This window comes from Arachis hypogaea, chromosome 9 (assembly GCF_003086295.3).
Source record: "Arachis hypogaea cultivar Tifrunner chromosome 9, arahy.Tifrunner.gnm2.J5K5, whole genome shotgun sequence".
In the NCBI taxonomy this organism is placed as follows: Eukaryota; Viridiplantae; Streptophyta; class Magnoliopsida; order Fabales; family Fabaceae; genus Arachis; species Arachis hypogaea.
Window position 1 is genome coordinate 8,913,732 of NC_092044.1, and position 23,921 is coordinate 8,937,652.

At 30.2% G+C, this 23,921-nt stretch overlaps 2 protein-coding genes across 4 annotated transcripts; both read left to right on the forward strand.

The window, feature by feature from the left end:
- Nucleotides 1-1,956: 1,956 nt before the first annotated feature.
- On the forward strand, nt 1,957-18,067 carry LOC112710280 (non-specific phospholipase C3). Its single transcript, XM_025762439.3, has 4 exons — nt 1,957-2,714; nt 14,608-15,014; nt 16,379-16,549; nt 17,455-18,067. Exons 1-4 carry the CDS (start codon nt 2,053-2,055, stop codon nt 17,793-17,795), a joined length of 1,581 nt encoding a protein of 526 aa, XP_025618224.1. The 5' UTR covers nt 1,957-2,052; the 3' UTR covers nt 17,796-18,067.
- A 1,973-nt stretch (nt 18,068-20,040) lies between these two features.
- On the forward strand, nt 20,041-23,455 carry LOC112710281 (uric acid degradation bifunctional protein TTL). 3 transcript variants are annotated; one of them, XM_025762442.3, is made up of 5 exons: nt 20,041-20,492; nt 21,139-21,196; nt 21,593-21,694; nt 22,348-22,504; nt 22,779-23,455. In XM_025762442.3, exons 1-5 carry the CDS (start codon nt 20,257-20,259, stop codon nt 23,231-23,233), a joined length of 1,008 nt encoding a protein of 335 aa, XP_025618227.1. In that variant the 5' UTR covers nt 20,041-20,256; the 3' UTR covers nt 23,234-23,455. The 3 variants fall into 3 exon arrangements, with proteins under 3 accessions (XP_025618227.1, XP_025618225.1, XP_025618228.1); XM_025762440.3 differs by having other exon boundaries at nt 20,050-20,492; nt 22,776-23,455; XM_025762443.3 differs by having other exon boundaries at nt 20,050-20,492; nt 22,815-23,455.
- The last annotated feature ends 466 nt before the right edge of the window (nt 23,456-23,921 follow it).

The window sequence follows — 23,921 nt, forward strand, 5'->3', positions numbered from 1 at the left end:
AAGTACGCATAGCTAATTTACGTGAAGCATTTGCGAAATAAATTTTACTATCATTTCAAACGTAGCGCCCGCAAAATAGATTTAAACGTGTTAAAACCATTTCTGATGTGTCGTCCATGAAATAGGAGGATCCCATGTCTGCTTCATCACCTGCAAAATAGGTGAAGCAAGGGAGCATAATAAACAAAGAACAAGAGTATAAGGAAATAGTAGAGTAAAAAAAATAAAAAATAAAAAAGAATAATAAAATAAGTGAGATTAATTTTTTTATGACAAATATGTATCATCTTGAAGAAGAAATGAAGAATAAACGCCCTAGAGGAGGAAGAAGGAGAATGAAGAAGAAACTAGGACAACACATAATATAATGAGTTGTCATATGTTAAATTAGACTGGGCTGATCCAATATTTGTTTAGGTGAAACTCATATGCAGTCAACTTCACATGAAGTTGATAACTGAAAGCTATTAAATAAAACCAATTTGGGTTGGTCGAGTGGTCAGTTCACTCGTCCGTTTAAGCAAGTGTCGGGAGTTCGAATCTTGCCAGCGACAAACCCTTAAATGGAGCTCCGATTCGCGATGGATTAGTCTTTGGCCTGTTTTTTTAACACTATAATAAGAATAATAATAAATATTTAATAAAATTTAATTTTTATAATTTAAAATTTTAATCTTATTTATTATTTAAATACTAATTTAAAAATTTATTAATATCTTTTTATTATTAATATTTTTTAATTTTTTAAATTCAAATTCTTTAATTAATAAATACAGATTAAATAAAATATTTTGTTTGTAAATTTTAAATTGTTATATGATTGCATCTTTACTTCTTTAGTATAGAAGTTTTTAAAATTTAAATTCCACTGTAAATTTAACATTTTAATTCTAACATTTCAATTCTAATTAAATATTTAAATTCTAACCATAATTAAAATATAACCATTTTAAATTTTAAATAACTTTTACGTAATTAACTAATATTTATTTAATTGTGTTATTATTTAAAGAGTTAAAATTTACAAATTTAAAAAACACTAATAAAAAAGATATTAATAAATTTTTAAATTATAATATTCAAATAATAAATCAAGATTGACACTTTAAATTATAAATTAGATTTTATTAAATATTTATTATTATTCTTATTATAATGTTAAAAAAATATTGGATCAAGTCCAATCTAATTTAATATATGACAACTTATTATATTATGTATTGTCCATAGTTTTTTCTTCTTCTTCTTTCTTCTCTAGCACTATTTATTCTTCATTTCTTTTTTAAAATACATCTTTTTTCTCTTTAAATTAAAATTCATGTTATATATATTTGTCATAAAAAAAAAAATCTCATTTATTCTATTTTTTATTTTTTTTTATTCTACTTTTTTCTCATACTGTTGTTCTTTGTTTATTATGCTCTCTTGCTTTATCTATTTTGCAGGTGATGAAGCAAAAATGACATTTTCCATTTCACAGACAACAAAGCAAAAATTGGACCCTTTCATTTTATGAATGACACATCAGAAATGGTTATAACAATTTGAATCCATTTTGCGGTGTTACTTATAAAATAGTAACAAAATCCATTGTGCAAATGCTTGACGTGAATTGACTATGCGTATTTTGGCAATATTTTTTTCGTTGTGCGTATTTAGAGAATTAAAATATTTTTAATATTTATATAAATAAAAGAGTTATGTTACGTGTACATTAAAATTAGTCACTAAAATCAATCATATTATAAAATGTATATTGAAATACAGATATACATTAAAAATAAATTAAACCACATATATATTTATACACAAATACATTGGTAACTAATTTTAATGGCTGATTTTAGCATATAAATAATATTTTTTGTAAATAAAAAAACCGGTTTATTTTAAAGTAAGTGTCGGATTCTTATAGGGAAGACACATAAACTAAAATATAAAACCGTGTGACAGGCAGGTGATCTAAATCAATATTTACCCGCTCAATTATCTGATTATCTGATTATCTCTTTCTAAATCGAAGAATACACCAAACAGTCAACACACGCAAACATGGCTTCAACCAGCACAGGCAACAATGGAGGACACTCCAAAATCAAAACCGTTGTCGTTTTGGTTCAGGAGAACCGCTCCTTCGACCACATCCTTGGTTGGATGAAGTCCCTCAACCCGGAGATCGATGGCGTGACCGGTTCCGAATCAAATCCGATGTCTACCGCCGACCCAAACTCAAACCGAATTCAATTTGGAGACCGGTCCGCCAACACTGATCCAGACCCGGGACACGCCGTCCAGGATATCTACGAGCAAATCTTTGGAGAGCCATGGAGTGAGTCTTCGGCGGCGAATAAGTTGCCGCCGACAATGCAAGGCTTCGTCCAAAATGCGGTGAGGCAGCCGCCAAAGAACGGCGACGAGGAGCTGCCCCCGAGGACGGAGGCGGTTATGAATGGGTTCAGACCAGACCGGGTTCCGGTCTATGCAGAGTTGGTTAAGGAGTTTGCGGTTTGCGACAGTTGGTTTGCGTCAGTTCCCGCGGCGACGCAACCGAACAGGCTGTACGTACACTCTGCGACGTCGTATGGAATGACAAACAACGACACTGGGAAGTTAGTTGGAGGGCTGCCGCAGAAAACGATATTTGATTCGTTGGATGAGAATGGATTCAGTTTTGGGATTTATTATCAGACACTACCCATCACGCTTTTCTACAGGTTCGTCTTGTTCTTCTTCGTTAATAATTACTTCGTTGCTATCAGATTTTTTTTTAATTATTATTATTATTAAAAAAAAATTAATTTTGATGTCTATAGAATAATTTCACAAGCATATCTAACTACCTTTTTATATTAATCCCATGAATGCTCATTGCATCAAAATTAAATTCTATTAAGAGATACTAATTTTATAATTAGAATTTGAGTTTAACACTGGTAAATTAGGGGAGTTTAGAGTGAGGCTTAATCTTCTTTGAAGGGGAAACAAATCAATTTAGTTTAATTTTAAATTTTTTTTTGAAAAAATTTGAATATTAAAATATAAATATAATTTAAGTTGACAACATAAATAAAATTAATTTTATGTTCATAAAATATTATTTAAATAAAACTATTGTATGAATAAAATAAATTATATAATATATTAATTATATAATAAGTAAGATGTACAATATATATATTTAGAAAATGGCATAAATATTATTTTTCAACTAAATATATATATAACGGATGAAGAATATTATATACATTTTTGTGTATATCTCAGTGCGTAAAGTTTTCACAATGATATTAAATTAATTGATAAAAAAAATTAAAAATATAAATTATTTTTTGTTATACCCAAAAAAAAATATACACTTAATAATATACCAAAAAATAATACATATAATACAATTTCTCATTTAATCTAAGAATCTCAGCAAAATAAAAGACATAACAAAAATAAAAGCCTGCTCTAATGTTCAGGTGCATCTAAGTACACCTACCCCCAGCACTAGAAGAGTAGAAGTCATAAACAATTAAACATCCTCCATAAACAAACTAAAAGAAATACAACCACGAGGTCCACAACAACCCAAGAGTTACACACTTACACCAACCACGAGCAATTTGTTAACTAAAAGTGATTATATTATTCTCCTTCTTTATTAATTAAAGGTTTTTTTTAGTAATATTAACTTCCTCAAATTAGATAGTTCCTGCAATAATTAGGAAAATTGTCAAATGTAATGCTATACCGATGTTTCAGTAATTTTTAATTATCGATCTTAATTATAAAAATTACTGACATGTGTACTGATATAGTTAAAAGCTTTTCCAATAATTATATTAATAGTGTATGTATCCGTGCTACATACATTTTTTTTGTATTTATGTTTAAAATATGTGTTTAAAAAAATTATTATTAATATATTATTGTCATCTATACAAATACCAAATAATAATAATAATACATTTAACAATGACTTATATGTCTCATACAATTTTATTTTATTAGAATTATTTTTTAAATATGTGTCCTCAAAAAAATATATTACCTAATTAATGATATAATAATTTAATTCTTTAATTTTTAAAAAATTATGTATAATTATGATATAATTTATATAAATCACCTTAAATGTAATTAATAATAAATTAAAATATTATCTTTCTTGAGGTATGTGAGTGATATTGTTTATAGTTAGATAGTTCCTATAATATATGTGAGTGATATTGTTTATAGTTAGATAGTTCCTACAATAATTATATTATAAGTGTTAAACCGTATGGTAGTAAAACATTTTCAAACACACAACACACTAAGTTATAGTGAAATTTTTCCGGACAACTATATAATATTATCTTTATACTAATGCTGTATAGGTTAAAAGTAATTATTGTATGATATTGATTTTGATACATAAATTAATTAAAGAATATTAACACATCAGCAATCATATATGTAGTATTGTTGTTGTACTGTTTACATAATATTTATGGGCGACATGCACTGTACCCTAAACTTTATTATATTCTTAGTAAATATAACCTTATTGGCTTACAGCTCAAAAGAAGAACAAATTTTGAAGTAAACGTGATACACATGCAATGATCTACCTTAAAAATTCATATGATTTTTTTTTTCGAAATATATAAATATACTTTAGGCGCCAATGATTTGGTGGAATCTCTTGTTCCAAGTAAAATAATGGTGGAAGTGGGTTGTTACCAAAATTGCGAGAATCGGATTGTTCAATAAACTAATAAGGTTATTGGTTTAATGGTTTATTGGTTCGATTGGGATTCAACCGAAGTTTAACCGATTTAATTAAATATTAATTAAAATTATTAAAAAATTTATATATAATTTTAAATATATAAATTTAATAATTTCTAACTAATAAAATTAAAAATTTCACAATTTTAGATGATAAATTATTCATAATTTAATATTAGAAATTTACAAACAACAGATTATTAGTATACAAGGATAAGTATAAAAATATCACATCTTAATTGTTATTAGTATCTATTACAAAGAATATAATAAAAATCAAACAGTTGCAAAAAAGGCTAACCAAAGAATTGTTTAGATTAGCATTCTTTCAATGTACTGTTCTTGCAACCAAATATAATACCACCAAGTTGATTCTTCCTTAGATTTCGACAGAATGGAAAACTGGCCTCTTATTTTGGTGGGCAACAGGCTGTGTTTTCCTACTAGGAGGAGAAAAGATTTTTTCCACTAACAAGAATCAATGGCATAATCAAATGCACAAAAGATATGTATCATTCAAATGAGCAAAGGTTTAAACACCTTCAGTGCATTATGTAAGTGTAAGTTATCAATTATCAATAATCATCTGGTGGCTGTTGACTACTTTGTAATTGTTCTATCTTTAACATACAACAAAAAAAATCATGAACAAAATTAACTCAGGAAAAAATATTGAACAGAATCATTCAGCAACTCACAACTTAAACATTCAATAAACGACTAAATTCAAAATCCAAATCCAAATCCAAATCCAGAGAATCTAGAAACAGAAAACCTAACCAAAACAATCCAAAGTTAACCTCCAAACTAAATTCAAAACCACATGAGCAGCAATCCAACTCAGAACACAATCCCAATTTAGAAGGCAGAATCTTAGAAATTGAAACTGAAAAAGCAGTGGCTTAATTATTACCAGAGACGGGGCGAAGGAGAAACGACAGTGATAGAGTAAGTTCGGAAGAGGATCATTTTGCGACAGCGAGTCCCCGAGCAGTGATTTCACGGAGGAGAGATGCGCTTGAAGAGGATTGAGTAACTGTTTGCGTGACATAGAGGAGAAGAGGATCGACGACGAGGACAACGACGGCACCCTCTGTCACTGCCAACGACAACGATCACAGAGGCGGGCTTTACGACGAGCACAGAGACGGTGAACACAAGAGTGGCGGCAGCTGGGGGTGACGATGGCTGGTGGAGCTTCATGACAAACAGAGACAGTGAGGAAGAGAAGAGTGGTGGCGGCTGGGGGGCTAACGGTGGCTTGGGGGACTGACGGTGGCTAGTGGGACGGTGGCTGGGAGCTTATGGTGACGGCGGTATTTTCTCTCAAAAGTTAGGCAAATTAGGGATTTAGTTGGAATGTGAGAGTGAGACAGAAGGGAGAGGGTCGGGTGTTTTGGGGGTGGGGTTTTTACGTTTTTTCTAGAGAACCAGTTTTTTGACTGGCCGGTTCAGCCGGTTCACCAATTAACCACCGGTTCGGCCGATTTTTAAATCGATTTTTTGCAAGACGATTTTGCGTGTCAACCGGGTCGGTCATAAGATCGGTTTCCGATTAATCCAGTCGAACCGACCGGTGTGGTCTGGTTTTCAAAACCATGATTGTTACCGTTAGAGGTGACATCATACACTTTATTTATAGATATTCAATTCGATCTAATTTAGTTGGATAAAATTTTTATGTAGGTCAAATAGAGTGCAGATTAAATCTCAATTTTATCTGATTAATTCGTATTATATATATATATATATTATTTATATAAAGTTTGTTTTAAGTGGAAATTAAACAAATTTTTTTTTATTAAATACAAAAAATTTTTAATCATTAAGAGAAAATTATTAATTAATAATTTAATATATTTTTTTATATAAAAGTTAATTTTATTTTAAATTATTATTAATTTATTACATTTTTTAATAACTTACAGATAGAATTTAGTACTCACAAATTAAAAATAAATAAGATTAATTAGAGTTAAAATGTTTTCAATTTGTAAGTAAAATATGATTAAATTTATATAAAAATTTCAATTTATAAATAAAATTAGAGTTAAATTCAATCTTATTTTATTTTATCCGTTGTCACCCCTAATTACAGATAGATATATATGTTGCCAGCGGCCAGCCTGGCAAACTTATATGAATGTGGGGGACATTAAATATGCAAGCCATACTCCATTATATTCGGTATCATGTCATGTCTTTTTTCGTAGTAACACTAGCAGCAAAGATGCAATTCGACTCTTTTTTATAATATTAGTTTTGGACAATATAAATTTAATATTAAAAAATTTATTAAATGATAGTATAAATTAATTTTGTAAAAAATTTTATTTATAATTTATAGGAGATTTTGCACTTTCACAAAGTTTCGTTTTTAACAATATAAAACTCAATTTTGAAAGCTAAATTAATTATCGAATCATTCTAACATTAATTTATTAGTTTAGAAGTTCAATTAATTTAACTGTGGGTTTAATCAGAATAACTAAATTATAATAAAATAATATATTAAATTATAAATAAATATAAATAACATAAATATATACCAAAATAAATTTTAAAAATTCTTAAATTTAAAGTATAAAATTGAATATAATTTTTTAATTTCATATACCTATAATATAAGAGTTAAATTAAAAAAAATCAAATTTAAAAGTTTATATATATTCAGAGAAAAGAAGAGAAAAAAGAGAAACATAATGAAAAAAGACACTAATAATAATAGGACGAGGAGAAGAACAAGAATATAAATGAAATATAAATTATTATTTTTATTAAAAATAAATTCATCTAAAAATTAGTAAAGGATAATTTTAAATTTTATTACAGTGTTCATAAAAATATTTGTTAACATAAAATAATAGTTAGAAATAACTTATTTGTTATAAAAGTATTATAATTAAAATAATATTTTATTTTTATATTTATATATGGATAATACAAAAAAGAGTTAATAACTTTTTTGTCCTTATAATTTTTTTTTCTAAAATCGTCCTTAATATTATAAATATAATTTTTGGACAAATTTATAAAAATAATTATAACTCCTAAAAAAATTTATCTCTCTATTACTAATTCCAACTCTTCTACCAATAATCCTAATTAAAATTATATAAATTAGGATTTAATGTTTAACTATTCTAATTTTTTTAGTGAATAAATTACTTGGGACAGTGGCAGCACAAAAAACTTTTCCGTCGTGGTAGTAGCAGCATGTATGGTGCAGTAGCAATGGTGTAACTAATTTGGAGGGTTAAATTTAGGGTTTCAATTAAAAAAATGATGTAAAGTAGGATACAATATGAAGAGAGAGAAGAACAACCTACCTAAAAGGAGGAAGGAGGCAGCTTCGACGAGCAGCGACAAAATCGGCGACAGCACAACAGTGATCCATGCGATACAAGTTGATGGTGGTAGCGACCAGTCCATGCGTTCTTTGGAGGCTGTTGGTGGTAGCTGGCACTGACGGAAAGACTGTCGGAGGTGGTTTGGAGGGAGAGAGAGAGAGAGAGAGAGAGAGAGAGAGAGAGAGAGAGAGAGAGAGAGAGAGAGAGAGAGAGAGAGAGAGAGAGAGAGAGAGAGAGAGAGAGAGAGAGAGAGAGAGAGAGTGAGAGGACGCACGATTCTAATTTAGGGCCAATTTTACTGTTGGATTTAGCGGCGGATAAATCCGACAGGAATCCATTGTGCGTGGCAAAATACTATGTTTCATTAATCCGTCGATAAATTCGGCGACACAAAATGTGCTAAATTTTCTGTTCTTCCCTCTAAATATTTTCGGCGTATTTACGGGCAAAAAATCTAATCCAACAGTATTTTTTTTTATCGGACAAATTTATTGCTTGATCCGTTGCCGGTAGACCCGTTGCTAATAGCCAATCCTAAATTTGACAGCCAATCTGTCGATATTTAGCGTTTTTTGTAGTGAATAACAATGGCAGCAACAACACTCAATTTTAAATTTGGATTGTGAATTGATAAACAAAAGAAAAGTGGAGCATTAAAAAGAGATGGAAAAAGTTTAGCACAATTCAGAAATCACAATCAGTTCAGTGACGGTAAAATTCTTTGTAGCAGCATCAAAATTGGTGAGAGACTTTGGTATCACCAGAACTAGTTCGACAAACCATGAAAGAACTTGGTGGCAACAATGGCAGCAGCTATAATAACAGTTAAAGCAACAACACCCACACTTGAGAAACTCCAATAGCACCAGCAGTGAACTAGCGGCAACACCCACACTATGCACCAGGGGCGGAGCTAGAAAAAATATTGGAGGGGGGCAAAAAATATTTACACAATAAAATAAGACTAAAATAAAATTTTAAGGGGGGGCTAAACTGAAATTTATATATAATTTACATGTAAAAAATTAAAATTAGGGGGGGCCATTGCCCCCCTTTGCTTGTACCTAGCTCCGCCCCTGCTATGCACCATCCTTTTCATTATTCACTTTTTTCCAATTGCAAAATCCTCCAGATGTGAATGGACTTGATTTTCTAGAAAATAAATAACATGAAAAATAAAATGCAGCATCCACTTCTGATGAATATTCTAGTAAAAAAAACTCTTAAACCAATGAGCATTGAAACGATGAGCATGACTTTCAAGACCAGAAAGAAGGTACTCATCCATAATAAATTGATACGGTCCAAACTTTATATATGCTCTATGGGTTTCATCTGTTGATTGATAGGATAATTTCAAATTTGGAAACGTTTTTCGGGATCACGCATCATTGTATCAATGTTAACTTGATCTATTTCAGTCCTTGTTATTTTGGAAGCAGGTGGTTGAATATCTTGCTCAACAAATTGTGTCACAGGTTTTATCTTAGGTTGTTCAATAATATTTTGAACATTACTCAAAGAATTTGAAGTTAAATTTTATTCATCATGTATTCTCTCTTTTCTCTTGAAAAATGAGTGAATTATTTTCATCTTTAAAATTTTTAACTTAACTTGAATTATCTAGCAAAAAAAAAAAAACAAAAATAATTGCATATATGTTATTTAAAAAAATATATAAAACCTACCGAGCAATAACAAATAATTTTAGAAACACAAATGTATAATAACCAAAAATAAAGTTATTGATTTACCTTATTTTTTGTTCCAAGTCTCACCCAAAAATAATTCTATTGAGTTTTCTGTTACCTAGATTATTTTTTTTATCAATAATAGGCTTACCATTGTAATTATTTTTTAGTGAAAGTACATAAAGAGTACATAGTATATAAGGTGTAATAACTCAACAAATATTTTCTAAGGAGAATTTTTTATTCTCTTCAACAATGAGAAAAACTTATTTTTCTCCCTCTCTTAATGCCTTCTGGTTCATCAAACCATCAACATCATAGCTTGAACAGTTTAGAGCATGAGATTTTCTTCATGGTGTGGTGAGCGTGGAGAGCAACCAAGCTGTGAATCAAATTGAAAAAAAAAGTTGTGAATTGAGATCCAATCCAATTTTGCGATTTTCTTTCTATCCCTAATTTTTCTTTCGACATTTTCTTTCCCCCATTCTTACCTCTTCTTTCAAACTCATCCAATAGAGTTTGATGAGCGGCTATTTTGCAAGATTCTTTCTTGGTGAACATAGCTGTTCCGATCAACGAGTTGGAAGGAAGAAGATCTGAATCTTTATTACTCTGTGATTCATTGATTTCTCAAAAATGGCAAACATGGTAAACAAATCCTCCTATTGTAGAGGTCGTGAAACTACATTGGCATGCTCTCATTGTAACAAGTAAGGCCACACAGAAGATGTATGCTATAAGAAGCATGGTACTCCTCCCATTTCTATCAAGGACAGCAGCAATATAACACCATCATCAATAACATGATCAGTGAGGGGCATGATAATATACTCAGTGACAAATAATTTCAGCTCAATTGTCTCAAAGAGAACACTGGAATATCAATATCTGGGTTTACTCCAGAGCAAAGATTTGCCTTGTTAGAGTTGATCAAAGACAAAAGTGTGCAGCAACAACCTCATAATGCAAATCAAATTTTGACTAATTTTATTCAAACTTCCACTCCAAGTAAAACCATTGCATTAGATTTTAATGCGAGAATTATGAGTATTATCACTCCAAAATTTGCACTATGGGTCATTGAGTCCGGTGCAACATATCATGTGACTTTTGACTAAAAATTTTGCAATCTTTCAAAATATTGCTCGAATCAATATGATATTGTCAAATAGGACCAAAACTGTTAGCACCATCATTGGCACAATCACATTCTCTAAAATTTTTTTTCTCAAAAATGTTTTATACATTCCTTCTTTTAATTTTAAACTGATCTCTGTGTCAAAGTTAACCTCAAACTTACATTGTGAACTGTTAATCAATGATAAGTGTTGTGATATACAAGATCAATCCACATAAAAGATGACTGGCATTGCTAAGTGTATAGAAGGGTTATATACAATGAGTAGAGAATCAGAATTCTCTCACTTTCTCTCTCTTCCAACAAAGCAAGCTTTATTGGCGACAACTACGACTACTACTCATCACACCACACCTTCATATAGTGAGTACAACAACATTTGGCATCTTAGATTAGGATACATATCCACGCATAAATTGATTTTTCTGAAGAAGTATTATCCTTTTATAGATTGTTGTGCTTCAAAAATTCCTTGTAATTCATGTCATTTTGCAAAACAAAAGAAATTATCTTTTAATTTTAGTACAACTGAAATAAAATAGTTTTGACTTAGTTCATATGGATATCTGGGGTCCTATTTCTGTCCCTTCCAATGAAGGACAAAGGTATTTTTTGACTGTGGTGGATGGCAAGAGCAGATTCACTTGGATTTTTTTATGAAAAGCAAATTTGAAGCATCACAATTGGTTATTAATTTTGTAAATTTTGTCAGAGTACAATTTGAAAAACAAGTTAAGTGTATAAGGACTGACAATGGGCCAGAGTTTACTCTAAAATCCTTTTTTGCATTAACTGGAATTTTACACCAAACTTCTTGTGTAGAAACACCAAAGAAAAACGGAATTGTAGAGAGAAAATACTAGCACATTTTAGATGTTTCTAGAGCACTACTATTTCAATCAGGAATTTCATATTATTTTTGGCAATACGCAGTTGCTCACGCCATTCACCTAATTAATAGGCTGCCCAGCAATAACCTGGATAATGCTAGTCCTTACAAGTTTTTGTATGGTAACTTACCTGATCTTTCCTATTTAAGAATATTTAGTTCTCTTACATATCCCTCCACATTAACAAATTCAAGAACAAAATTAGACCCAAGTGTCAGAAAAACAGATTTTCTCGATTTTAAATTAAGAACAAAGGGTTTTCAACTTATTGATTTAAAATTAAAGGAAATTTTCATATCAAAAAATGTAACTTTTTATGAAACTTATTTTCCATTTTTACATTTCACTAGCACTGACATTCTTGTGGTACCCACTCATACTCCACAATGCATTGATCTTTTTTTAATATGATATACCATTCACACATCATTTGCAATCACCCACACATACCACACTCACAGATTCAAATGAGCATTTCCCAAACTCAGTGCACTCACTAATTTTCTCACACACCATTGTACCCATTACCACACCACACACTAATAATGCACCTGCATCACAACACTCTGACATCACACATGACTGTATTACTCGAAAATCTTAAAAAGTCAAGAAGCTGCCTGCTTATTTGAAGGACTATCATTGTATGACAACCCACACAGTTCACTCTAGCAATTTTTCCAACTCTAACTCTTTATATCCTATTTCACAACACTTGTCATATGATAAACTAACCCTAAAATATAAGTCACTTTCTCTAGTCATCACCTCAAATCCAGAACCTAGCACTTATGAGAAAGCGGCTGCACATGAATGTTGAAGAAAGAAAATACAAGATGAATTGACAGCTCTAGATCAGAATAGAACTTGGTGTCTCATTGAACTCCCAAAAGATAAGAAGGCTGTGGGTTACAAATAAATTTTTCGGGTAAAATTCAATCCCGATCGCACCATAGAGAGGTATAAAGCGAGGCTAGTTGCAAAAGAATTCACTCAAGTGCAAGGAGTAGATTATGGTGATACTTTTAGTCTAGTTGTAAAAATGACTACCCTACAAGTAATGTTAGCATTAGCAGTGACAAAGAAATGACATTTGAAACAGCTAGACGTCAACACTGCCTTCCTTCATGGAAATTTGGACAAGGAAGTTTATATGAAGATACCGCCTGGTTTGGTTATTTCACAACCAGGTTTGGTTTGTAAATTACAAAAGTCTCTATACGAACTTAAGCAAGCAAGTAGGAAATGGAATATTAAGCTCACTCAGACTCTTGTGGATGTTGGTTATAAATAGTTTTTTTATGATCATTCACTCTTCATCAAGAAACAATTTGAAAGCTTCACTGTCATTCTAGTATATGTTGATGACTTGGTTTTAACCGAGGATGACATTGGTGAAATCAATTCCATCAAGCAAAATTTGGATGACAAATTCAAAATAAAGGATCTTGGTGATCTCAAATACTTCTTGAGAATGGAAGTAGCACGCTCTAATTTTGGAATTCACATTTATCAGCGGAAGTACACCATGGACCTTCTCAGGAATTTTGGTTATCTAGATTGCAAGCCTCTCTCTACCCCATTTGATTATAGTAAGAAATTCTCAAAGGAATCAGGTACCATTTTAATAGACAATACTGTTACAGACAACTCATCGGCCGACTCCTTTACCTCGCAAACACTAGATCCGATATCTCTTATACTGTGAGACGTTTGAGCCAATTTTTAGACTGTGCAACAACTTCTCACTTACAGGCTGCTTTTTGCGTACTCCGATAAAGGCCGACCTGTAATTGGTTTCTTCTTTTTCTCTCACTTTAATATTTAAACACTGTATGTCCATTATAAAAAAGAAAATAAATTAATTATTTTAAATAAATAATGTAAATAATACTTGATATTGTTATTAACTTAAAAAATTGAGATATACCTTTTTGAGTCTTTGTTGTGTATCCAGTAATTAATATTTCGTTGTCCACTTCAAATTTTCAATGGTAGGTTTTTCTTCATATGTCTTGTTAGTTTTGGTATGAAAAAAATTGAAATGAAAAGACCAAAAATCTACACAAATTTATAATTAGAGCCACTAAAAAAGAGAAAAGTAATAAACAACAATCCAAATACCCAATATATATTGTAGGTTTTACCGTTTTAATTATTTTAATTTACAAAATTCTGCCACCTATATTTTTTTCTTCTAACATCATATATAAAAAATATTTAGTATTAATTATTACTATTTATTAATTTTTTTTGAAAAATTTTGGGAGACCATGGCCACCTTAGGTCCCATCAATCTGTGTCTCTGATTGTTGTTGAAAATAATGAATACGAATGAAAAATTTTGATAATATTTAAAAAGACATGGTGAAAGTAATAAAAAAGATTAAAATTGATGAAATAGTCTAATATTTTATGGTAGTAAGGGTTTTTTAATTTTATTTTTGCCAATAATAATTTTGTCCAAAAAATAATTTTGGAGTAGAAAAGAATGATTTAAAATGATTTCTAACCTTGAGAATACATTTGATTAAAAAAGAGTTTAGGAACAATTTCAATTTTTGCCTAATACTTTAGAAACCAAAAAAATACTGAATCATAAAAACACAATAAAAATCAACTGATAATCATTCATCATAAATTTTCTAACTTTTGGATATGGAAAATTTTTGTTCATCAACTTCTTCTGCTAGCCAAATCTTCTGGATGCAGCACTGGCTAAACCTAGTTAACTAATTCTAATAGTTTTGTTAATAAATTCACCATTTCATTGCTTTCAGGAATCTTAGGAAACTAAAATACATAGACAACTTCCACCCATTTGATTCATTCAAGAAGCACTGCGAAGAAGGGAAGTTACAAAACTACGTTGTTATTGAACCAAGATATTTTGATCTTTTATCCAATCCAGCGAACGATGATCACCCACCCCATGATGTGGGAGAGGGACAGAAATTGGTGAAGGAGGTGTATGAAGCACTGAGGAGTAGCCCTCAGTGGAAGGAGATTCTGTTTGTGATCACATACGATGAACATGGAGGTTTCTATGATCATGTTCCAACTCCTGTTGAAGGAGTTCCTAGCCCTGATGACATTGTTGGTCCTGATCCATTCAAGTTCAAGTTTGATAGGCTTGGTGTTAGGGTTCCTGCCATCATTATTTCTCCATGGATTGAGCCTGGCAAAGGTTAGTGCATTATTTATGTGGAGTTTTATATGTGAGCCATTTCTTAAGGTCAAATATGTTGTGATACGTTTCTAAAATTCGAACTTTTATTTGTAAGGGTTAAGTATGATTTTAGTCTTTTAAGATATAGGTCGGAAATTTTTTTCCAGTCTCTAACCTTTTTTTTCTATACAAAATGGTTCCTAAGGTTTAACTTGGTTTTAAAATCATGTTTAAGATTTAACTTGATTTTAAATTTTTGACGGCGGAAGCAGAGGCATTGTAGTCAGCTAGCTTCTTCTTCTTCTTTCCTTCCTCCTTTAGAAACACTCTTCTTCTCTTATTTTTCTTTTTTTTTTAATTTTATAACTTTTGTTATGTCTAATTTGGTCCAAAATTTTAACATTTAAATAAAAATGACGATTTTAAATCTTAGGGATGATTTTACATAAAAAAAATTGGGACGAAAACATTTTTTTGCCTATACCTTAGAAACTAAAATCACACTTAACTCTTTTTGTAGCTTTGAAATCAAAAGTTCAATGATTTAAAAGGTTCAAAAGTTGAATACAATATAATAATATATTTTTTTATGAGAAATTTTTAAAGTCATTAATTTTTAGTATTTTTTTTGTTATTATTTAATTAATGTCAATATTAAATTGTTGTTAAAAAATAAATTTTAATAATTTATGGGCACAAATTCTAAAAAATATGAATATAAACTATATTAATTCATGTGTGTAAATTCTGATAAATATAAGTACAAATTATATATTTTTTGTATATAAAATTCTTGTAAATAAATGAGTGTAAATTATTATTGACTAAAAATAATAATATTTACTGATTATATATAGATTATTATGTTTTTATATGTTATGAGTATGATGGCTACCATAACTTTTTCTTTATTATTTGAGAACTTTTTAATTAAAAAATAAAAATGAAAGAATCTTGTTTCAAGATAAAAAATGTTATCTTAATTTGAACGATATTAAAATTATTTAACTACTAGTCATAAACTCTATATATGTTATTTATATAAAACATATATATTATCTTGAAAAACAATTTAAAAATTAATTTTTTGAATTCATTTTTCAATAAAAGTCAGACCGATTTTTAGTATTTTATTGGTCTATTGTCGATATATATATATATATATATATATATATATATATATATATATATATATATAATCGAATAAGCTAGTTGAACCAATTAGTCCAGTTTGGTGCAAAACCATGATTTGAAGTTTGATATTCATGAGGTGGTGTCATTGGATTTAAACTCAACGATGAGTATTACTATTTTAATTCCCATTTCTTGTGTTTGTGATTATGCCGTAAAGATTAATATTATTGTATTGTGTATGTATGCAGTGTTACACAATCCTTTGGGACCATTCCCTACATCACAGTATGAACATTCTTCAATAGCAGCAACTGTTAAGAAGATATACAAGCTACCTCAATTTCTCACTAAACGTGATGCATGGGCTGCAACTTTCGATTCTCTTTTAACCTTATCTACACCCCGAGCAGATTGTCCAGGTAAAGAGAACAAATACATATATAACAACAATAATACTAGGTGACTAGTAAATATTATCGTTATTAGTCAATAATAATTTGTATTTATTTTTACAAAATTTATACACATAAAAATTAACACATTTTACATTCATATCACCAAATTTATACCTATAAAACAATGTTTTTTTTTATGTTAAAGACAATTTATTGTTTCTGTCGGCTAATTACTAGCCAAAATTGTTAATATGTGCATACTCCCAAAATTTTCCGATATAATAATGCTCAAGTAGAATTACATACATCTAATAAAAATATACAAAAATATTATATTTATATATTAAAATTAGCTATTAAAATTAGTTACTAATATATTGTGTATAAATATATGTGTGGTTAATTTATTTTCAATATGTATTTGTATTCTAACATATATTTTATATTAGTGGCTCACATTAGTGGCTAATTTTAATGTACACATAGCATAGTCAAAAAAGATATTGTGTTATGAGTTTTGTAGAATCAATATAGTCTTTTGTTAAAAAATGCTATTCGTACACCAAAATCAGCCACTAAAATCTGCTATCAATATATTTGTGTCTAAATATAAATATAGTTTAATTTATTTTTAATGTGTATTTATATTCCAACATGTATTTTATATCGGTGGCTAATTTTAGTAGCTGATTTTGGTATACACATAGCATAGTCGTATAAAAAAATTAAAAAATCTTATAAAATTAAGTGCTCTCATAAAATTAATAAAAATAAAATTAGTTAAGATAATAAATTACTTATAATCTAGATAAGAAGCTTTAGGTTTAAGACTTGAAAATAACAAAAGAAAAATTGTAGGCTATATATATAAAAGAGGCATTTTAGAAGGGGAAAAAATATATTTTATGTTTTTCATTAAAATTTTGCAGAGAAATTACCTGAACCGACGAAATTAAGAGAGGTTGGTGCTCAAGAACAGGCGAAGCTGAGCGAATTTCAGGAAGAATTGGTACAAATGGCAGCAACTTTAAATGGAGATCACAAAAAAAGCATCTACCCTAACAAGTTAGTTGAGAACATGACTGTTTTGGACGCAATTAAATATATTGAAGATGCATTCAATACCTTCTTAGATGAGTGTAACAAAGCAAAGCAAAGTGGAGTTGATGGATCTCAAATTGTTGATTGTGCTGATAAGAATAAATCAACACCACCAAATTCCAAGAATTTTTTTCAGAAGTTGTTGTCTTGTATAGTTTGTGATCCATAGTTCAATATATTGCACATTTTATTTAGCCATGAATAATTTCTACTGGGGATACCTCGTTATTCTTGCGGTCATTTATTTGTGTGTACAATTATAGGGTAATACTATGATGCTGAAAGGAAATTTTTTAAGTTGGTGCTGAAAGTATATGTCATAAGAAAAAGAACAACACGTGTTTATGTTGTTGGTAAAGTCTTAGACAATTCTGCAGTGTACAGTGTGCCAGAAAGTACTATATGATATAATTAATTAGATAATCTCAATTCATGCGCTAATGGAGATGATTATGATTTTGGGTTTTTTTATGGTCTAGCAACAATTTAATAAATAATTGGGCTTACATTAAGGTTTGGGTTTTTTGGTTGTATTATTGAACAAAAAGGAAGTAATTAAAATATATGATGCCTTGTTATTGGGGATCGAGTTATAAAAAAACTTTTTTTAAACATATTTTTAAAGTTTTTTATTGGGCTAAATGTTTTTTGATCAGTTTGACATAGTATCCAGTTTTTTTTAGTGAGGGAAATGGTAATTATTAATTTAGTTATTGGAATTGTTATGACAAAAGAAAACAAATTTTAAAAAAGAATTTATTACTACTAAATGTGTGTATAGATTGAAGTTTATAAATGAGAAGTTGCATAAAATTAATTTTGATTAAAAATGAGTTGAAATTAGATAGTTTATGTTTGTCAAATTTTTATATTAAAATAGATTATAGTAAACTAAGAAGTCATTTAGTTTATATTATTCAAAATTATTTTTAGATAAAAAATTATTAAAAATATGATTTAAATAGTTCTTTGAATTAATCAAGTTTATAATAAAATTTAATATTTATTTAGTAAATTAAAATTAGCATAAGAAATTGACAAAATATTATAAATGTTACTTTAATATGACTTTATTGTTAGTTAAAGTTAGTTTTATATTTAAAAATAAAAAATTTAAAATTTGTAATTTTTTAATTTAAAAGTATTGATAATTAATGTTGTAGAATAAATTTTAAAATAAGTAATTTTATTTAAAAAATATACTCCTAAAATTTAAGGGTTATTTATTGAATATTATTAGTAGAAAATTATAAAATTCGAATAAACAAACATAGTTTTGGTTTGGCCAATGGGTTGCTGCATGCACAAGGCGGGATTCGAATCCCTGACACTTACTTAAGCGAACTAGTGAGCTAACCACTAGACCAATCCAACTTGGTTATCTATTTTCAAATCTTTAATGATTTCAAATTCTAAATTTGTTTATTTTTGGTGACTTAAAAAATTTAGCCCAATAAAAAACTTTAAAATATATGTTTTAAAAAAATTTCTTTATGACTCCATTCCGAATACAACCCATCATATATTTTAATCACTTCATCTTTGTTCAATAATACAACCAAAAAATCCAAACCTTAGTGTAAGTCCAATTATTTACTAAATTGTTGTTGGACCATAAAAAAAAAACTCAAAATCATAATCATTTTTATTAACGCATGAGTTGAGATTATCTAATTAATTATATCATATAATACTCTCTGGCACATTATAAAATTGTCTAGGACTTTATTAACAACATAGACACATGTTGTTCTTTTTCTTATGACACATACTTTCGGCACCAACTAAAAAAATTTCTTTTCAGCACCGTAGTATTACCCACAATTATATGGCTTTGAGAATCAAATTTGTCTCTATGTGCTGAATAATAATGTTTTGTGTATTCATTTCTATTTCATCATAATAGTCTGATGGCTGAGCATAACTAAATTATGTTTCTCACTTTCGGTAAGAATTATACTTAATTTTTGACATTGTATCATTGTAGTTTGTTTATTCATAGAATTAGTTATTTATGATTTTTTTAGGTAAAAACATACAGCAAAAGAGTGTTTAAAATTAGTTGCTTTATTTATTGAATTTTTATAGAATCAAATGTTTATTATAAAATAATATTTTTGATTAGAACTACGATTGAATTAATTAGTATATTAGTAAATCAGAAATTAGAGCAGTTTGATGACTAATTCAATTTCAGAACTTGCTTGTAATTTGTGTTCTAATCCTTTTTTTGCTTATCTTGGACCTTATTTTGCTTGGTTTATCTTCAAAATCTTCGGACATAAAATTGTTCAGAGTATTTTAAAGTACTTTTTACTAATTTATGATTTTATTGCTCATAAAACAAAAAATTATTAACTATTTAAATAAAATTTTAAAAGAAAAATAAATAATGATGCAAATATATCAACCGCGTCAATCTCATGGCCATTTTGGGAATTTAATCCTTTTGGAAAATGGCTTTAACGTGGCATAGTGCGGTGTTCCGAATAAGATCACTGGATTAGTGATTTTAACGATTGATTTTATTGTGTTTATTAGTGATATTCCCCCAACTGACTCTCACTCTCTTGAGTCGCAGCAGATCCTCAAACAGAATCTCACAAAACCGAGTGAAGAAGAGAGATCGAATGGCGGTGCCGGCGAGTTTCGAAGAGAAGGATTTTCTATCATGCTGCGGAAGCACCACATTCGCCAAACACATGGCTTTCGCCTCTCCCTTCTCATCACTGGAGCACGCAATTTCTGTTGCCAGAGACGTTTGGTTCAACACCGTTGATGTTAACGGTTGGCTTCAAGCTTTCTCTGCTCACCCTCAGATCGGTCAACAACACGCTCCCTCTCATGCCTCTCAAACCAGTGCTCAGTTCGCTTTCTTTCCTCTCTCACCACTTCACTCTTTTATTTTTCTTTCTTTTTATTGTGTTTTTTTTGGCGTTGACTCTTTTAAAATTGAACTCGAATGCACGAAGATTACGCATTTTTTTTACTGTGAATTACTTCAGAGTTTGAGTTTAATTTCTGCTACATGTTTAGACGATCTAAGGAGAGATTGCGGAAAAGATAAGAAGAGACTAAAACTGTGTGTATGAATTCACTTGTTGAGTGTTTTTCATCATAATCGTTACAAATATATATAGGATGAGCACAAAGGAATGTAAATCTATCAAATGAAAGATGCCGAGTAATGCCTCAGCAAAAAAACTATTCTATAAGAAAATATATAGCATTTGCATTTTGATAAAACAGAGAAATGGAAAAAAGAGGAAGATATGTGTGATTATTTTAAGCACTTTTGCTCATATGACACTAGGATACTGTGATGCTGATTTCTCTAGAAAGGAATACTTGTAATTAAGATTTTTTTCCCTCTTGATTGGTAATTGTTTGTCGTTGCTTATAATTTCATAAAACTATTGGAATTCGGCCAGTTGAGTGATTCTTCCGGTTTTTGTTTCACTGAGTTCAATAAGTGTTAATGGTAATGATTTTTGCACCAAACTATTGTGTAGGTGGAGTAAAGGAGAACAATCAACTGCTCTTGCAACTGCTACTGGTTCTAGCTTACAGGTTTGCTTGCTGTTGCTTCTTGTGAACAAAAGTCAATTTAGTTTCTGTATGCTCTACTATGAAATATAAGAGAACTTATAGATCTCTGCTGTCAGGTTACTTTAGATTATTTCGAATAAGAGTATTGAATCGTGTAAAAGAATCCGTCTCTGGGGAGGTGTATTCTCTTACTTGTTACAAAGTTATTATGTATGGCTTCTGATTTTGCATGTTTCATATTTTGGAGTTGCATCATCACTTGGCTTGGTAGTGCTGTTATTATTGTGGAGGGAGCATATGTCGATTAAACAAATTGGGCTTTGGATGGGGTAGGCTAGAGGGGGATTTCAAATGTTGTTTTTAGAGTTTATAAATGAAGATTAGCCTTCTAAAATGTGTTTAATTTGAAATTTGTAGGAACTATCTGAATGGAATGTTCGGTACTGGGAAAAGTTTGGGTTTGTATTTCTCATATGTGCATCCGGGAGGAGCACTGATGAGATACTTGCTGAACTGAAGGTACATTGGAATTTGAAATCCTCTGTTTTTGTATATCCATGTTTTTATTTTTAATTAATTATTTAGTTCATCCAATGCCACTGTCCATGACTATGTGTTTAGTTATTTATTTATTTTTCTTGATGGAAGACAAAAAAGGAAATGATGAATTATTTTAGAAGGTTGAGCTTAAGATTCTTCTGAATTTATTTTTAAATCAACCGTTTCAAGAGATAGAATGGGTGCCTTTCTTGGATCTGAAATAACTGGTAGATAACTCGTTATTTTTGGTTGGACATGGTTCTCATATTACCAGGTTTTGAGAGACATTAGGACCTGGAATCTTCCTTTCTTGCAGGCTTTCACTCTCCTCTATTGTCTATCATCACTTTGTCAGTGCAGAAGTCAAGGAACTTGAGTGATTAAAAATGGAAAACACCAGGTTTTGAAAGACATTAGTAGTTTAGTACCCAGCGTCTTCCTTTATTGGAGGCTTTCACTCATTGTCTATTATCTGTGCATAATTCATTAACTAAAAATGTGTAGTCTATATTGGGACCTGAAATATTTTTTTACCTTTCTCTAGTGAAAACTTGAGTGATAAAAAATGGAAAATGCTGATATATAACACTTCGCAATTAAATTTTAAATCAATATGTTGTCACGTTGTGCAGAGACGTTATACAAACAGGCCAATTGTTGAATTCGAGATTGCAGCTGAGGAGCAAATGAAAATTACAGAACTACGCCTTGCAAAGCTCTTTTCAAGTAAAGAAAGCATCCCGTCCACAACTGATAAAGATTCTACCATGTTTGCCAAAAAGGCAGAAGGTACTTCCTTATTGTCATGGTTTCATTAAAATTTTATACATCCGGGTTGTATAACTGACTACCCTGATCGACCTGACCGAGGATTAATTGGGTATTTTTGTTTGCTGGATAGCTCATACTTTACTTTTCCTTGGGAAATTACAATTGTGTTAATGGTTGCCACAAGCCCACAATGTGTAGTCTTTCCAAATGTTTTGCATCAAAAAATTCATAATTTGAGCATTCCTGAAATCCTGGATCTATTTTGATTCTTAAACTTTCCCAATGCTAGAAGATCGTATAAGCATTATTGGTGGGCATGTGACTGCAGCTTCGGAGAGTCCAGTAGGAAAATCAATCCAAGCTCCGGCTAGAACCCGCCCGCCCATTACCACTCATGTGTTGGACACTTCGCGAGGTGGTCCAGCTGCTGGTATTGATGTACTCTTAGAGGTGTGGAGAGGTGCTCAGTCTCGCCCAGAATTTGGCGCCTCAGACAATGGCGGTTGGGTGTTTCAAGGGTCATCGAAGACGGACTCAGATGGCCGCAGCGGTCAACTGATGAGCATAGTTGACAATGTTACTCCTGGGATATACAGGATAAGTTTCAACACAGGAAAGTATAATCCAAGAGGCTTCTTTCCATATGTATCCATTGTGTTTGAGATCCAAGAGTCACAGAAGAGGGAACATTTTCATGTTCCTTTATTGCTTTCCCCGTTTTCATTCAGCACTTACCGTGGAAGCTAGAAAAGTATAGGAAGGTTGACCAGTAATTGCTGCTTACATTTGTGGGTCAATGCGTGTTTTAGGAACATCTGTAATACTCAAAAGTCATGTAAAATACTAAAAATGTGTGTAAGTTCAAATTCACAATTAATTTGGCTCAAGAATCAATCATTCACATAAATAATTCACAACTCATTCACTTCTTATCATAAAGTGTAGCTGATGAAGCAGCATCTTGGAACATTTTGAATTTTCTAACTTTTCAGCTTACTCATAGTTTATTGATAAGCATAATTTAATTACCAACAATCTGAGTCTCATGATTTTAATATGCATCAAGTGTATTTCGGAAGAATACAAGTATTTCTATGTCTACCTCAAGTGTCTCAAGTATTAGCAAAGTTTTGTGTACCCAAATAAAGCATGTGAAAAGTGCCAAATATATAAATATAAATGAGTGCCTTATTGGTGTTTGCCTTTGCTTGTTGAATCTTATTAATATAGATAGTACTTTCAAGCTAATAATTGAGTCACGAAATGTGCTGAGTAGAACATTTTTACTTGGTTTTCTTATTTGAGTTCTCATTTACAGAGAAATTACTAAATGCTCGTGGAGGATTCTGTAAATTGTGCTCATCCAATTAAAATGACATCTTAAGATAAGATTAACTTATATTTAAAACCTCTCTCAAAATAAAATATTCACATT

What these genes read in the sequence shown, in the direction of transcription:
- LOC112710280 (XM_025762439.3), top strand. Translation starts at nt 2,053, where the DNA reads ATGGCTTCAACCAGCACAGGCAACAATGGAGGACACTCCAAAATCAAA. An exon ending in ATGGATTGAGCCTGGCAAAG is followed by an intron (nt 15,015 to 16,378) that starts GTTAGTGCATTA and finishes GTATGTATGCAG; the next exon opens with TGTTACACAATCCTTTGGGA. An exon ending in ACCCCGAGCAGATTGTCCAG is followed by an intron (nt 16,550 to 17,454) that starts GTAAAGAGAACA and finishes AAAATTTTGCAG; the next exon opens with AGAAATTACCTGAACCGACG.
- LOC112710281 (XM_025762440.3), top strand. Translation starts at nt 20,257, where the DNA reads ATGGCGGTGCCGGCGAGTTTCGAAGAGAAGGATTTTCTATCATGCTGC. An exon ending in CTACTGGTTCTAGCTTACAG is followed by an intron (nt 21,197 to 21,592) that starts GTTTGCTTGCTG and finishes TGAAATTTGTAG; the next exon opens with GAACTATCTGAATGGAATGT. An exon ending in GTTTGCCAAAAAGGCAGAAG is followed by an intron (nt 22,505 to 22,775) that starts GTACTTCCTTAT and finishes TCCCAATGCTAG; the next exon opens with AAGATCGTATAAGCATTATT.